Source organism: Macrobrachium nipponense, chromosome 6 (genome assembly GCF_015104395.2).
Source record: "Macrobrachium nipponense isolate FS-2020 chromosome 6, ASM1510439v2, whole genome shotgun sequence".
NCBI classification, from domain to species: Eukaryota; Metazoa; Arthropoda; class Malacostraca; order Decapoda; family Palaemonidae; genus Macrobrachium; species Macrobrachium nipponense.
Window position 1 is genome coordinate 96,903,271 of NC_061108.1, and position 17,629 is coordinate 96,920,899.

The following is a 17,629-nucleotide window of genomic DNA, read 5'->3' on the forward strand; positions in this document are numbered from 1 at the left end:
ATCACAAATGAAACCTCACAGTGCTTATTTGATCATAATTTTACAAATTTTGTTCTTAATGCACTCCAAATTCAACTTAAAATACAAGTTTGTTTACGGAGGGAGTAATTTTGTACATCTAGCAGCCAGAATCCACAAGTTGAGTAGACGACGGGTTAGTGAATTGTTAATAAAAAAAAAGGACTTTTTTGCTAGTACTTTTCAGTTATTTAAGTCTATATCACTATTTTGACATTTAAAAATTTTTTATAATTGTATGGCTGAAATAATTTATAATTTTTAATAACTGAACGACTGAAAAAATGTAATTTTAATGTATGCTAGGGATGCCAGTCATCGTTGACAACACCAATGCCTTTACAAACTGTTTGTAAAGGCATCGGCGTTGGCAACAATGACTGGCATCCCTAGCATGCATTAAAGATTCAAGTTTTTCACCCGTAAAGTTGTTAAAAATTATAAATTTTTTCAGCGATATATTACCCTAGGCTATGATAAGCTACCTATGGTAGATTCACATCAACAGTGCATTTGATGTCTAGGCCCGCCCCTTACGACGCACCTGATTGGCTGTTGATAAGCCAGTCACCGGGCTGGAAACTCTCAGCTCTCTTGGGAGTTCACATATGTAGGGTATGTGTTCCTCCTCTCCAGTGGGATATATCTTTCAATTGTATACCTCAGGAGAGGTGGAACACACATCCTGCCCATGTGAACTCTTGAGAGAGATTGAGTTTCCAGTCCTGTGACTGGCTTATCAACAGCCAATCAGGAGCATTGTGAGGGACGGGCCTAGACATCAAATGCACGGTTGATGTGAATCTACTGTAGTACATACTTGTTTAGCCAGCTCTTTCTGCACATGTAGTATAGTCTTTATGCTAGTAGGTTTGCCTGCCTTGATTTTTGTCCACAATTTTTCCATTGTTTTTCCATTGACTTTGGTTGGCCATTCTAGGCAATAACTCCGCATGGACTGCAAGGAACATTCCCATGAATACGGCATCCGCTAGCAGGGATTGGGACGTCTAATGTACTTCTCCATGTTTAGTAGTATAGTAGATTCACATCAATCGTGCATTTGATGTCTAGGCCAGTCCCTTACGATGCTCCTGATTAGCCAATCACAGGGCTGGAAACTGTCTCTCTTGGGAGTTCACATGGATAGGATCTATGTTTCACCTCTCCTGAGGGATACATCTTTTAAAACATCCCTCAGGAGAGGTGGAACATACATCCTACCTATGTGAACTCTCAAGAGAGACAGAGTTTCTAGCCCTGCGATTGGCTTATCAACAGCCAATCAGGATTGTTGTAAGGGACTGGCCTAGACATCAAATGCACGGTTGATGTGAATCTACACTATAGCCCCTGGGGGTTAATTACAGTCGAACCCCCAAAAATAACAGTAAATTCTTAATAAACAACCCAAATGCTATGGGAAACTGTAATTTTCAAAGAGAAACCCAACACAGAGTTATTAACTAGATTACCCTGTGGTTAACCCCACGGTTGTGATCAGTAGGTAACACTTCAGACCCAATTAGATACTTACATACCTGTTTCTGTTAACATGTAGGTGCTCGAGGGTAGCTACTATCTGTTGTACACTTGATAGCTCTATTAGATGAATGCATTCAAAGGCAGAATGTGCTACCAGGCAACTCAGCCTCGGAGACGAGTGAGGAGCAGAGCACTAGTGGCCTTCTCACTGAGTTTTTGTTCGTTGTACTATTGTTTCACCTCTGTCGAGGTGTCAATTGCTGAGTTTCTTAAAAGTTTGGCTAATGAGAGAAAGTTAAAGAAAAACTAATTATCATTCATTTTCTCCAATGAGCAAAACTCCAGAGTGGCACAGAGTGAAGAATGGAAGAGAAAAAAATTAGTATTGATAAGAAAATATCCTGGAACTAGGAGTAGCAATAACAGGATGTTCAGTTTAAAGACCTGAACATCCTGTTATTGCTCATTCTTCCTCTATGTTTTGATGTCTCTTGGAATGCTATCACACAGATGAACCCAAGTAAATTGTTTGGACTTGTGATAAAGGAAACTAATTTATGTTGATGGAAATAGATTGATCAAGAATCTGGCTTTGTGGATACTTTGGGAAAGGTGTCAGGATAAAATCAGCATTGTGTACTGAATGTAACAGAATTGCAGAATAGTATGTAGAGCGAGAATTTTTTAATGTCCAAAATGTACAAGAAGCTGTCAGTCACAAGTCCTACCTGTAATCATACACTTAATATGAGTTGATTTATGTACTTTCTGTAATTAAAAATGATTGAAGAAGTAACAAGTTCCAGATGTCTTTCCTCACCGATGAGATGGTGGTGGTAGTCCTAGATTTTGTTTCCTTCTCTCTAATTGTGGTGGAAGTATTTGCTGTTTATAAAAATGATGCGTAATTTTTATGAAAACAAATATACAGATTTAAATTTCTTTTTGGATTGAACATTTTATTATTAGTACTTGAGTATAAAAAGTTCACACCTTTCATCTGGCAACTGATTTTATTGCTTTTCAACAGTAAAGAAGCATAGAGGAAAGTGTGTATGAATCATAGTATAATTTGTTTCAACTGTATTTTCATTTCAGACTATGTAAACAGTATCTGCCTTTATTAGTATATTGCAGATTTTAAGAAAGTAAAGTTTGTTCATGAAACTTACCTGTCAGATATATATATAGCTGTATTTTCTGAAGTCCGACAGAATTTCAAAAACCTCCAGCACAAGAAGTGGTCGGCCAGGTGGTTAGTACCCATTCCTGCCGCTGGGAGGCGGGTATCAGGAACCATTCCCGTTTTCTATTCATAATTTTTCTGTCGCCGGTAGTGGAAACACCTGTTTTCAGTACCTCCGTCTTAGGATTTTGGAAACTTCATTGCCGCTAAGTATCCTGATTGTTTTTTTATTTATTTGTGGCTAGGCATACGCTATCTTAAATTGATTTGAATTTGATACATTTTTGCATAAGATATCTGAATCTAGTTAGGCTAGTTTCAGAGGGTGTTGTCTGCAAAGATAGGGTGTGGCTACCGAAAGCTTCGGTAGATCCACCCTTAGTATGCATGAAGGGTATGGGTCTTGCTTCTTTGTGGAGACTTTGTCTAATTCCGTAAGAAAGAAGTATGATTCGTATGTACGCAATTATTCAGTGTAAACAAAAGTCAGGGTAGTGAACCTGCTAATCTACCTGTAGACTTCTTTTTGCCTAACCCTGTAGTATGGCCTACGGGCTATGAATATGTCTGTGAGAGGTGCTCGCTCTCCTTCATTGTTGTTGCAACGAGGTTGGCTACATTCTGTAAATGATACACCCTGTAGTGTTGCCTTCGGGCCCTAAAACAGCGTCTGGAGAGGGTATTGCCCTTTCTCTGATACTCTCTCGATTCGTAACTTAGAATCGAAAGTGCTTGCTTTAGAGAGCAAAAGTGAAGTGGCTAAGTGCAGTGACAGTGCCCCTTGTGTAGTGGAGGGTGCGTCAGATCGGCCTTATTTCGCCTCTAGGCCGGGACCTCTGCTTGACTCCCAGGAACAGGGAGAGAGCATGTCGAAAGCCGAAGGAGGGTTATGAGGAACCCCCACCGATCTGACGTGCCTTCGGCAGACCTGAAGATACTCCCAGGCTGCCAAAGTGCATGCATGTGCACGAATCCTGAAGGATTGCTTCTCATCCTCCGAAGCGTCCTCCCCGCGCAGGGGTTGGAGCTTTCGGAAGGACTCGCGCCCTCTAAATAGAAGCTTTATAGAGGAGGACGCTTCACGTTTCTCTCTCTCTCTCTCTCTCTCTCTCTCGTCATGCGTTTCAGTGAGAAGTAATAAGGCGAACGTCGCCTGAACATGTGTACGTCTTTCCACCGAGAAATACGAAAAAGAAGTCGTAGTTGCAGGACGCTTTTGAGCGCGGACGTCCGAGCTTTGTTTTGTGAGAATAAGAAGGCGTTCCCTCGCCCCTCATATTCTTACACGATCAACCCTTCTCCTGAGACTGGATTTTTCTCCGAGATGTATCTCGCTCTTCCCTGAAGGCAGTTTCTCTCGCTTGTTTTGACGCCTGTCAGGAGCGTGACGCTTTTCTGCACGCTTCTTTGGATGCTCGGATGGACTCCAGGCGCGTGCCAGTGGACGCCGAGCGTGCACCAGCGCACGCCAGGTGTGTCGCCTCACTGAACGTTTCTGTTGAACTCTTCAAGCTCTTGTTACAGATTTGGGCCTAAAGAATTTTTACCTCTACCTTCGGTGATACCTTCTACCTCACCTGCAAAGAATGTGAAGTAAGCAGTGCTTCGGAGGAAGCTTAAAGTGAACAGGCAACTTCGTCTTCGAAACCCAGCAAGACATCGGGTTTCGTGAATTCAAGAGGTCTCTGTCAATTAATATTGCTTTTCGCAAAGGTGGATGGAGTTAAGGAAAGCTCAAGGGAAGATCTCGTTTGCTCTACCGCAGTCAAGACTTTGTGATAAGGCAGTTACGGGTTATGTAAAAGCTCGACGTCCTGCACGACATGACGCTCGACTACGTTCGGTAGGATTCTTGCAAAAGCACTCATCAAGAGGACGCTCTTCAGGAAAGCGCAAGACAGGACTTCTTTTGCCATATTGCCAATAAATTTAAGTTGCAAGCTTTTTAGTCCATCGGAAAAAGTTTTTCAGATGATAGATTTTGTTAGTTCCTAGTCGGGACTACGCTGCCGAAGTTAAACATCGGCGTCCTACCTGCCGAAAGCCCAGTCTCTTATCAGGATTCTTGCCCCTTCCTCGATTGATACGGGAATGGTAAAAATAATATGCTCGACTTCCTGGATTACGTTTTGTCAATTCAGTGATTTTCCCCCATTGACAATATATATCGTTTTGTCAAGTAAGGGGGTATCCCCTCATTGACAAAATATCTCTGTCCCGTAAATGGGTTAGTTCTCATTGACAAACATCTCAATAACTTTATATTGCGTAAGCGGATAAGCTCTTTTTGACAAGATTCGTAAGAGCCCTCATTCATCAATCGCAGACTCGTACAAGTAACAAACTTGTAGACTACGTCAATGAACGCTTATGTCCAATAACATAAGAAGCTTGAGCTATCCGCTTCGATTCTCTAAGATTTGTTCAATAAACTTGCCTGTCAGATATGTATAGCTGTGTTTCCGAATTCAGCTATAGATATGTCTGCCAGGTAAGTATGAACAAACTTTTATTGTATCATAACAATTTCATATTTTGCCTTGCGTTATTTTACTACTGGTTGGTTCAAGTCATATACGCTTGCTGTAGTTACCTCTTCGGATGACAACCGAGAGGTCTGTCGTCTTTTATTTTAAGGGCATTTAATCGTTACTCCCTGCAGCCTACGAGGAGTTTCCGATTTTTCTTTTACCGTTGTATGATAATGTTATGACGACACAAACGCACTTCTATATTTAGCGCCTTCTGTTTCGCTTAAATTTACCAGCTTGATAGTCTCTTTCTGCTCAAAAATAACGGACCTATTTCTTCGTAGAATAGAGTAGCTGGCAACCCACACATAACGGTAAGAGACAACGAATGTAAGCTACTGCTGTCACTGTCCGCTCCAGCCCAACCGAGCCAGTCCCAGCTCGTTCGCTGTCATGCGGGGTAGGTTACGTCTCTCTCTCCTGCGGGATTGACTGACTAACTGTATCTCTGTGCTGGTGGTTACGTCTCTCTCTCCTGCGGGATTGACTGACTAACTGTATCTCTGCCCTACAATCACGGTCTTTAGCCTAAGATTGAGGGGATTTCTTACATGAATGAATAAACATTGCATTCGTTTTGCCTTACTATGTTCAACAGAGATATCTCTTAATCCTTTCGGTGCTCGTTACCGCACGGTATAGGACTGCGAGTCTGCCGCAACATTGCACTATTATATGCTCTCCTGCTTAGGCAAAGCGCAGCCTTATTAGGGAAAAGTTAAGTTAAGTATATCTTAGTTTTACCAGACCACTGAGCTGATTAACAGCTCTCCTAGGGCTGGCCCGAAGGATTAGATATTTTTACGTAGCTAGGAACCAGTTGGTTACCTAGCAACGGGACCTACAGCTTATTGTGGGATCCAAGAAACCACATGTACGAGGAATGAATTTCTATCACCAGAAATAAATTCCTCTGGTTCCACGTTGGCCGTGCCGAGGATCGAACTTCGGACCACCGGATCGGTAGTCGAGTGCGAAATCCACTCGGCCAACGAGGGACTCCTTCTTTATAAGTAAGCATACTTGGCGAGGGAATGGATGAGCTTGCTGGGGACCATTTCCTTCCTGAAGAAGTTTGTTTCCCTGAATAGACTGCAATTCAGACCTCTACAGTTTTTTCCTACCGGGAAACTGAAATTTTATTCAAGATCTAGGAATGATTCTGGAACATCTCTCAGTGCATCAAGTATCACCTGAGGTGATAGAAGAAGGTGCCGGACATCTGGAGAGGGTTTCAGATGTCCTGGATCATAATCTGAAAGAAGTAGAAGCAATTCGGTCGTCCCTCCAGTCCTCGAAACGAGTTTTTGGAACCAGTGGTCCAGATCAACTCTGATATTCCATAGCTCTCTCATATCTTAAGAAGTATCTTCTCTCGGTCCCTGTTTGAGTTTACGAGGAGCCTATTATAACAACAGGCGTAGAATGTAACGATCCTCTAGAGGTTCGTTACAGGATTGCAAAAGTCTGTACGAATCGTCTCGATCGACGGCAGCAACTACTGACTTCCGAGTGGAATATTTCTTTAGAAGTATGTTGAGAGTTGTGGAGATTTTAGGGACGTCTTTTCATTCATCTCTTCTCTATGTTGAAGACGAAGAGGCTTCTTCTTCTCTGCTCCCTTATTCTCGATCCGGTATCGGTACCATTAAACGCCATCCTATGATATTGAACGGGGATGGATGTTTAGTCTCTTTTCTTTTTCAACGCTTAGGAAATGTAATAAGATGATTTATGACGTCACAGGGAGCGACAATGACGCTGATCGCCCCATGTTGGCCTTCAGGATCCTGGATTCACAGAGGTCACGTCCTTCCTAGTTCACTTTCCAAGGACCTTTTCCGAGAGAGTCCGTCTACTCTAACTCGAAAGGTACCTATAACCTCTCCGCTCTGAGTCTGACTACGTTCAGACGATCGAGATGTTGACAGGAATAAGATTACCGTCTTCCCTTTCCGTCTGAAGAATGGGATAAGCTGGCAGTCACAACTATTAAAGAATACGCAAATATGTTGTTGACGGCCTTTGGGCTCAGGGATTTGCTTCTGTCAAACAATAAAGCCCTTCACGATCTTTGAGTTCTGTGGAATCTCGAAACTCGCTCACCATCTACTTTTTGTCTCACCTGTTTTCTCGGAGTCAGACACTCGTGCGAGATCAGGCGACATATAGTAGCCCTGAGTTTCTTGTTGACGAAGTCGGTTGTGTTTATACACCACCGATGATCGTGTAACATGAGACCAGGTTGGACTGTCAGGCATTCGTCCTTCGGGACTGAATCGCCTTTTTGCTCCTCGCTCCTTTCTCCTGGCACCAGAAGCTCGAGTCAGGAGTTGCTCAGGAGTTGATTCGATGACGACGTTGGGTTGCGTTGATACACCCCCCAAGGTTTGCTTAGATTGAATCGCCCAGGCAGTCCAGACACTCATCCTTCAGCGAAGAATAGTGCCTTATGGTCTTCAGGGTACAGCCTTGCTGTCCTTGATTCGTCTGACTGGTCAACTGGTCGGTCACCTGACTTTAGTACAGACGGACTGACTGTGCAGGTCCAGATCGAAGCTTCAATATGGAACTTAGATGTAGTCTGAAGTTCTTGATGTCAAAGCATTCGAACCTCTCCTACCTGTTAACTTCTTGCATGTGATCAGGAAGGCCTTCTTCTAACCACCCTAGATACGACAAAGAGGGTTAGTGAGATTTTAAGCCATCGTCACAAGTTTTGGCTTTGGAGAACACAAGGCGGTGTGCTGTCTAAGCCTTCCGTTGTGGCCTAAGAATGGAAACCCGTCTTGTCCTTGGGCCAGGAGCTTGGAATCAAGGATGGCACAAGTTAGTGGGCAGGAGCCAGAGAGAGTCCTGTGCCCTGTCGGGTCTCTCAAGTTTTATCTACATAAAACTCAAGAAAGTCTAAGTCATTCTTGGGGCAAAATCTGCAGTGTTCCGAAAAAGACCAGACTTGCCCGTATCGAAGAACACCCTGGCTTTAGTGTTAAGGAGTTCTTTCAAAAAGACTCCTTCATTGTGTTTGCACAAAGATTTGAAATCTTTTGATCTGAATGCTCACGAGGTGAGGGCGCGGCCTCAGAAGCATTTCAACAGAGCATGGCACTCAGCAACATCCTGAGTACCATGTTTTAGTGAAGCAACTCTATGTTCACTTCACACTCCCTGCGGGATGTGAAGATGGTATATGAGATCTGCTGCTCGCTAGGGCCATACGTGTCTGCAGACACAATCTTGGGGGCAAGAAGTACCACTCATCCTATCCTGTAGAAAATTGGTTAGGAAGAGCTCTTAATTTAGTTGTTGAGTCGCCGCCAAGGGCGACTTCTTAACTCTTAAGCCTTAGTTAAAACACCTCAACTTTGGCTAGTTTGGTCAGGTGGTGATATATAATATATGATATATATATATAATATATATACTATATATATATATATATATATATATATATATAATTATATTTTTACTTCTTAGCCCTCATGGTATGGTTAATATGGTCTAGTCACGTCGTGGTCTCGCCCCTGTTGACAGATCATCTGGAGTGCACCAGCTATATAGGTCTCTACCTCGCTGGCAACTCTAGTAGCACAAGCAGACTTACGTGGCAGTAACCACGAAGCCAGCTATGCTAACAGGTGGAACCAAGATGTAAATCATCTGCTTGCATTTGTTTCCCAAATCCTTCTATTCTGTCCCTTCCCACCTCCAACGGTGGGATTCAGCTATTTATATATCTGACAGGTAAGTTTCATGAACAAAATGATATTGTTATGATACAATAAAGTTTGTTCATACTTACCTGGCAGATATATATAATCAAGTACCCACCCACCTCCCCTCAGGGGACAGTGGAAATAAAAATTATGAATAGAAAACGGGAATGGTTCCTGATACCCACCTCCCAGGGGCAGGAATGGGTACTAACCACCTGGCCGACCACTGCGTGTGCCGGAGGTTTTTGAAATTCTGTCGGACTTCAGAAAATACAGCTATATATATATCTGCCAGGTAAGTATGAACAAACTTTATTGTATCATAACAATATCATTTTTGTATCATGAAGCCTATTTTGTGTTTAGTAATTATTCAATCCATATGTTTCAGAAGATTGCTTTGATTAATAAAGTTCTTGGATTTGGAATACATTGTTATGAAGATAATGTAGATTATAACTCAGTACGTATTATATTGTATTTTCAGAGATCATCCAAAAATGAAGTCATCAGCCAGTTGTATTTTATTTGTGATGTTAGCATCACTTATTTTATTGGTGAAAGCTCAAAATCCAGAAAACCACCAGTTAGTCTTGGTAGAAAGTGATGAAGCAGATGATGAAGTAGAAGTTGAGGAAGAGTTTTCCAGGGAGGAAAAGCCTTTTGATATCAGTAAAGTGTTCATTCCTACAAATGAATGGCAAATAGTAAAGCCAGGTGTGTATAATGTCATGTTTTAGTACATGAAACCTTTTGTCCAAATAAGCATATTGAAATTTCTTTTTATTAGTCTTACTTTTTGCTTACATATTATGTAAGGCAATGAAAATTAATTAAGGTAGTATTTTATAGGATTCTTAATTGCTTAATTGCTAATTTACATGTTGGTAGGTTCTCTGCTATTATGTATGTTCTGTTACATATTTGTAATTGCAATGTAATCCAAGTATTGCAATACACTCCCTGAACACCTGAATTAGCCCTGGTCACTGACCAGCCCGAACTATATCCCCACATATTTACCCACTAAGTGGGTAATTTTAACTGTCAGCGTTACCAATGCTGCAGGTAAAATCTAGTCAAATGAGTTATCTGTGTTACCATTGGCAACGCTGCCGCAAATACCGGCCACCAGTGGCCTTTTTCCTCAATTGTTTATTGTTCGCCATGCTGTGCGGATCAGTCCCACATCAGGCAAACTTTTGGTCATTTAGCCCGACCCCACTCAAAGAGTTTTCGTATTTTGGATACAGATCACGACCTTGGTCTGTTATTAACGTTTTTTCTCCTGTTTTACTTTGGATAGTTACTTTTTACTCGCTATGGATAAGTTAGAAAATAAACGTCGTCGCCGTCTGCAAACGCCTCTGCTTCTGCTTCATCTATAGTCCGACGATCAAGCCTTTTACGACGATCAAGCCTCCTACTGCTGGATATATTGTTGCTCATCGGCTCTGCACGCCCTTCAAGCGTAGGATGATGAGTACCCTTACACATGATCGACGTTCTTTTCATTATTTCGTGTAGGAAGGTTCAGTGCAATACCAGTCAGAGATGTTTGTCTTGGTTAGGAGACAAGGAAACATTAGTTAGTTATTCTAGAAATTAGTGGACAGGTCATCATCTAGTATGTTAAGCATATTTCTAGCCTGACGAATAATTAACCAAAATAGAGGTATGTACAGTAACCTCCCCGTTAACATGAGGGTTACGTTCCTGGAGATGTCGTGTTAGCCGAATTCGTGTTAACAGGGAAGTATTTCTCCATAAGAAATAATGGAAATAAGGGGGTTAACGTTCCAGGGCAATGGGAAACTTAATCTATTTTGGGATTTTGCCAGAAAAAAAACCACTTTATTTATATATTTTTATATACAGGTAGTCGTCTACTTACGAACTATGCAACTTATGACAGACGACTTTACGACAGCTACGACAATATAATAATATACAATAATATTTAATTTTATATTTGGCTAAAATACGTCGAGCGCGCGTACGATAGTTTTTCCCGCTACCGTCAGCGCGCTCATCTCCGAGAAATTTATGAAGAGAAGAAAAAACGGACCATTCAAACCAAACTAAGCATGTTTATGTTTAAACCAATATCTCAGTCTACCCCTGTCCCCACTACCAGTAGTACTACCACGGAATCGGATGACCCGGACGATCCCCAGCCATCCACCAGCAGACAATTAATTTCTTTTTTTTCTTTTTCAAATTTCAAATGTTTCGTAATTTTTATTTTTTCTGTATGTTCATGTTTTTTTCTGTACTGTAAATCAATTCTATCTATACATTACTGTAGTTTGCCTGAAATTTATAAAGAAAAAATAATTTACATACTGTTAAATAAAACTTTGTGTATTACTACGTACGTACATAGACGTGTTGGCAACAGTACAAACGGTCGCTAGAGAAAACAGCAGACGATGTTTTGTTTTATATTTTCTGAAGTAAAATTTTGTTCGAAAATGAGATTCGTATTTTAGTAATTCATTTTGTATTTCTGTTTTGCAAATAAATCAAATATAATAACAAATTATGCATTTAATTCAAACCTATAAATAAATAAAAGTATGTATATAATACGTGTAGCCGATTGTCAATGCAAATGGCGGATAAGAAAATGTAAACAGACCAGACAGATGGTCTGAATGCCTGCAATAAAAATGTTAAATACAGTAATAAAAGTAAGTATTAATCAAGGAGTTCGAGCATGATAAGATTTCATATGCTAAACGTAATAATAGGTACTATACATGCACATTTTTGGGATGATATAAAATGTATATGTAGGCTAGTAAGTTGTCAATGAAAATGCAAACGAACAAATACGTACATGTACACGCATGTGTTTGAATATGGTAAAAAGGATAAAAAGACAGCACAAACATGATTCAATTTACTCAATATGCTGAAAGACAATTTACGACAGCTCTGCCAGAACCTAATGCCGTCGTAAGTAGACGACTACCTGTAGTAAAGTACGCACTATTATGTTAACCAATGCTAGAATATATTGGCTCTTCTCACTGCGAGGGCTGGCTTCACACTGAGCCAGCAGGCAAGAGAAAGAGAGCGCGGGAAAGGTAGGGTGAGTCAGACTCTCGCCACACCTCCCGCGCTCTTGCTCTCAGCGGAAAATTCAAATCATGTAACATCGAATATTACGTGTTAGCAGAATTTTTCTGTATGATTTTGAACTCGTGTAAGATCGACATCGTGTTAACGGGGAGGTTACTGTAGTGGTATTAGTAGTATAGTTGATTCTAATCGTTCTTTTTCAGGCCCCCTGCCTGTTCCAGAACCAGCCCTAACGGGTGCTGGGGTTAATGGAGAACCACAAGCCTCCGAGTGGGTAGGTTCTGCCGGCCCCCCCGGCGCGGAGCAGGCAATGTTGGTAGCAGATTCCCCTTCCCTCGATGTGTAAGTTCTCAGGATGATAAAAAATTAGGTCAGATACAGACGAGTAGGAATAATAGACTACAGAGTGTTTAGGAAGAGAAGTGCAGGCTTCTTCGGGTTGGTTTTCTATTATAAGTAGTAGTTTATAGAGGGACAGTATCCTTAGAGCCTCTTTGGGTTTTTCCTGCTTCGAGTTCCTTGCATCAGAAGCTTTTAGGCCATGGTTGGTCTTTCAGATCTGGTTTCGGGTCTGTCGGGTTCTGAAGGGTTGAGTACTGCTCCTTCATCTTTAAGGTTACTTTCCTCTACTTATACGTTACGATAATTGTTAATATCAACTAATTCTCTGTTCAATGCATATTGACTTAAAATAATTCAGTATGTAGAGAAATCTAATAAAATTAACTATGGCTAGCCTAGTGTTCACGATGATATATCGTATGCATATACAGTAGCCTAGCCTAGCCTAAAGTATTCGCTGTACTACATATCAGTAGAGGGATTTTTATAGTGGTTAACACTGTAGGCTCAAGGCATTCTGACTTCGGATAAATCAGTACAGGTGTAATTGAAAATGAACGAGAATCTGATCTTAGGATAATTCAATATGCATGTAATCGAACAGAATGAAGATCAGATTCTGTCCAACTAAAGCATTATAATTGTATTATATGTATCCTCATATTAGCGTAGTATAAACTAACTCGGCAGTCATTCACGCTGGAATCAGCTGATGACGAATACGGGTTTGCGTCGCCGTATCCATCTCATTCTGTCCTGATTGGCTAGCATGATTAACGTAACAACCCTTCCTCACATATGCCAGGTTTGTACAAACGTCTTGAAGGAGACGTGTTTTCAACTATGTTGACATTTAACATAGTCAATAAGGTATCTTGTGGCATATAATCAGATGTCAGATATAAGGAATTAATATGTATGACGTCTTCATACGTTTAACAGACTAATTGCCGTCAGTAATTACATTGTGCTTATGTCAATTACAGTTACAAATAATTACCAGTCATATTATCAAATTACAGTGACAACTGAAATTAATATTGGGGCTAATAAAGTTAATTTAATTACCTTAAAATATTGATTTATTACTTTTCAATCAAATTACAATTACAGAAGCTTGTCGTCAAACAGCACTGTTGTAAGAAGGCATGGCTTAGACAGACAATGATGCCGGCTAGTCTGTTTCCTTGGCTCCAGATTCAACCATATCACTTGGTCTCGGCTAATGTTTTTGTTCCTAGTTAGCATATTAATGAATATCTGGATACTTAACTTATGGAACGAAATCATACTGTTTGTCTTACGATGTAATGTAAGTCCAAATTTTGACTAATATGTCTTATTGGAAGCTAGTTTTTCCCTCAAGTTAGATAGCGTAAAGTTTAGCGATTCTGTTCGTTTTCACTTGTTTTCTTAGGTATTACGAACCTTACACTTTATACACTTTATTAATTCTTTGTCAGTGTGAAAACAACAGTAATGAGCTCTTTCATGCTATTACTTTTCTTTTACCACGGCTGCGTTTGAATTCATACAAAAGCTTGGGACTTCTGTCCAGGTTGCTGATGCACGTAATTTTGCCTTATCAGCTTCAGCTACATTTATAACATGAATACAGTAATTACCGTCGCACGCGGATGAATACAATAAAGTGATGTTGGTATAGGATTCGATTGCATTACCAACAAGTTCTCGTTCGGTTGTTCATAGCTGTATGCAGTTATACGAGTATATTAGCATTAAGATAATACTTTTTTAACTGAGAAGAGGGTGCAATTTACGGAGGTGGAGATGTTAGACGATTGTAATTTTCTCTCTCTATCTCCTGATTTCATATTCCCTCTTCATCCTAGACGATTGTAATTCTCTCTCTCTCTCTCTCTCTCTCTCTCTCTCTCTCTCTCTCTCTCTCTCTCTCTCTCTCTCTCTCTCTCTCACTTTCCTGATTTCATATTCTCTCTTCATCCTTTTTTCCACCCTCTCCTAACACTTGACTCTTGTGCAACAGAGAGGTTTTTCTTCCTGTTACACCTTTTCAAACACTTTTCTGTCAATTTCCCTTCAGTGCTGACTGACCTCATAGGTCCCAATACTCAGCCTTTGGCCTAAATTCTATTTTTAAACCCAACAATCTCGCTGTCTGAGGCACGATGCTGCCTACGCCAGCTGTGCATGAGATAGGTAGGAAGACTTATTTGCATGTAGTGCAGATTTTAAATACTAACCCCATCGTAAATTGAATTAACGCAAGTCAATTACTGTAGCTTCAATACGGACTATATTCACGATCACGTCTTGATAATTTTCCTGATTTTCTAATGTTTCTCAGATTATCGTGGGGAACAGAGTCGATCTAGTTTTCTCTCTCGCCCAGTTTTTCTATAAAACTTTTAATGTCTTTACACAATCTTCTTTAGCTGCTTATCTTAGATGGGATGTTTTTTTTATTTGCCAATATCACAGCAGAGCCAGAGTTTTCATTGTTTCATCCTGAAATTTGGAGATGATCTCTCTCTCTCTCTCTCTCTCTCTCTCTCTCTCTCTCTCTCTCTCTCTCTCTCTCTCTCACGGGTCCTGTAGTTCTCAGGCTGCTGGTGTTGATGCTTCAAGGCGATATCCGCAACTACGTATTTTCATCCTTACTTGTTTTGAGACGTAGTGTGTCCTCCGTAGTTCTTGAGGAGGCTACGGCAGTTGGAGATTCATCTGCACCATCTTTGACTGTATTGATACCGGTTGTCACCACCCACTCCTTTCACAAGGTAGTTAGTAATCTTCCTTCTTCGTTCCCATTTATATACCTTAGGTGTGTGAGACGTAACGTGTTTACCGCCGTAATTGCTGGGGGGCTACGGCCGTTGGCAGTTCCTTTGCATCGTAGTTAGCACCTTTTGTGCCCCGGCCCCCTTTCTTAGGGTAGCTGGTAATTTCCTTCTGGGGCTCCCATTGATTCCGCAGTTCGTAACCCGTTATTAAAGCACTATGTACCGCACAGTTGGTTCTCCACCTGCACAGTGTCAGCGCTAGGTGCTCCGGTGGTTACTCGTAGTGATTTCTCTCTCTCCTTATTTTCTCAACTTTTTCCTGCTGTATTTTGGTTCCACCTTAAAGGGTTTTCAAGGTGGGTTTGACCTTGATTCCGTGTCTACTGGGAGTACTTCTTTCCCTCACTTGCTCCGAACTCCAGTCTAGGTTTAGTATTGGTAACGGGGGTTAGTTGGATCGCGTTTTTCGACCTCTTCGCTCTTAGGTGCGTGGCTCGCCTATTGTCGTCCCGATCTCGTGTCATAGTCACTGGTGAGTGCAGAGTTTCACAGTCAAGTGAGACTGGTTCAAGGTTAGGTCATCGTCTTGGTTGGTACACGTTTGGCGCAATAGTATGGGAGTGACTTGCATGGGTGGGCGTTCATCGCCAAGCCCAAGTTATATTCGGCTCAGGCGTAACGTTATCGTCACTGGGTAGTGAGGGTATGCGCAGTCGAGTACCTAACTCTTACAGGTTTCGCGGAACTGGGGACAGTTCAGCTTTGATCTTGTGAGGGGCTGGACAGCGGTCGGACAGAGGGGTTACATCATCATGTCTTGGGGGGGAGTGCGGGTTGCGCAGTCGCGTACGACTTGCACAGGAGTTTATCATCTTCTTGTTGGTATATCGTTGCGCAATCAGATTGGTAGGCTCAGATATGATGGGATTTTGTATGTCGTTTGGTATCGAACACCCAGGCGTAGTAGGTTCCGGTTCTTTGGGTGCTGCTTTTGTGGGGGGTTCGGTTTTTCTCCTTTTTCCTGTTCTGGTGTGGCCAGACAGGTCTGACAGAGGATAGATACCTTTGAAGAGAGACTCGTTTGCTAGTTGTGGATTTTTGTTTCTACGGCGAAGGAAGCGAGTATAATGGATTGTGGACTTTGTCCATTCTCTCTTTCCGCATTCCAGGCTCCGGAGGAATCTCAGTTAATTCAAATAATGTTTGATACGTTGTATTCAACCAAACCAGCAGTCTCAAACATCAAGTAGGCGAGTCTGGCAGTTTTTTGGGGAAGGACTAAGCTAGCTTCACCTTTCTGTGTAAGGTAGAGGGTAACTCCTCTGCCGGAGTCAGACTTCCGGTTTACGAGTCAGTTGAGGTTTTTCTCTATTGGGTTCCTTCATTGATTCGTGTGGTAGGGGTTACGGATCATGAGGCTCGTATTTGGAAGACATCTTTCACAGCCAGTGGGAGGCCTTGTCCCACTGTGTGGATGTGGTGAGAGTTGATGGGTGTTTCTCTGAGCCTGGACTGTTTAATAACCTCTTCACTTTGGTTTCGAGGGGGTTTGCATACCAGACTAACATTTCTGAGGGTTACGCTATGTTCTTGTCAAGGAGAGGAGGGACTATTGTTAAATCATTGCCTCAAGGCTATCCGGACACTCATGAGAAAGGGGTTCTTAGTCAATCCAAGGGCGCAAAGTGTCGCGGAGGGCTACCCTTTGGCTTCCGGAGGAATGTTTCGCTATCGGCGATTGTGTAGGTGGTTATTTGAGAGTCGTTGTGGTTTTTCACAACACCGTACCTTAGGAAATTTCAGTTTCTTCAGAGAGGTTATTCTCGGGGTCCTGTCGTTGCGGTAACTCAGCTTATAGTTGGCTTGGTAGAGTTAGGGTGTTAGAAGTTTAGGGAGGCAGTGATAGTCTAAATGAACTTCAGGGTGTTAGAAGTTTAGGGAGGCAGTGATAATCTAATGAACTCTAGTGTTTCTGTTGGTCAAGCTTAGACTGAGTGTATTGTCCCATAGGCCCTTGAGGTTAGGCAGATCCTGATGGTCATGTTGGAATAACTACTACTACAGCACAAGTCATCTACATCAGTGAGCAGTAGAGAACTGAAGGTCCTGCACACTCAACTTCTCCTCCATACAGAGAGGCCTACATAGCCACGTGGGAGGTTCACCATTCCCCTCCATTACATGAGGAGGTATAGAATACCACATGGGAGGTTCTTCAGACTCAGGCAGTACCTTGGACCTTCGACAGAACCAACGGTATGGACTACTTCCTCTGCAAGCATCCTCACTTACTGATCTGGACCAACCAGGGTGGCAGGATTTGTTTTTTGTTTACCTCCCTGAATAAGAAGTATAGAAATTAAATTCACATGGTGGAGGTACTTCCTAACATGGGAGGTACTTCTGACTTAGATAGTACCTTAGACTCAACACTGACGTTGAAGTACTTTCTTTGCATACATCCTCACCTACTGAGCTGGACAACCAGGTGAGGAGATT

At 41.8% G+C, this 17,629-nt stretch overlaps 1 protein-coding gene across 4 annotated transcripts in view; it reads left to right on the forward strand.

Annotated features, from left to right (window-relative positions):
* LOC135216410 (nucleotide exchange factor SIL1-like) overlaps positions 1–17,629 on the forward strand; it is a 131,872-nt gene that overhangs the window by 6,426 nt on the left and 107,817 nt on the right. For 3 of the 4 annotated variants that reach the window (XM_064251700.1, XM_064251699.1, XM_064251701.1), the window contains exon 2: positions 9,424–9,653. The exons of the other annotated variant lie outside the window; for it this stretch is intronic. In XM_064251700.1, coding sequence (XP_064107770.1) covers positions 9,437–9,653 — 217 coding nt within the window. In that variant the 5' untranslated portion in view covers positions 9,424–9,436. The remainder of the gene's footprint in view (positions 1–9,423; positions 9,654–17,629) is intronic. 4 annotated transcript variants of the gene reach the window in all.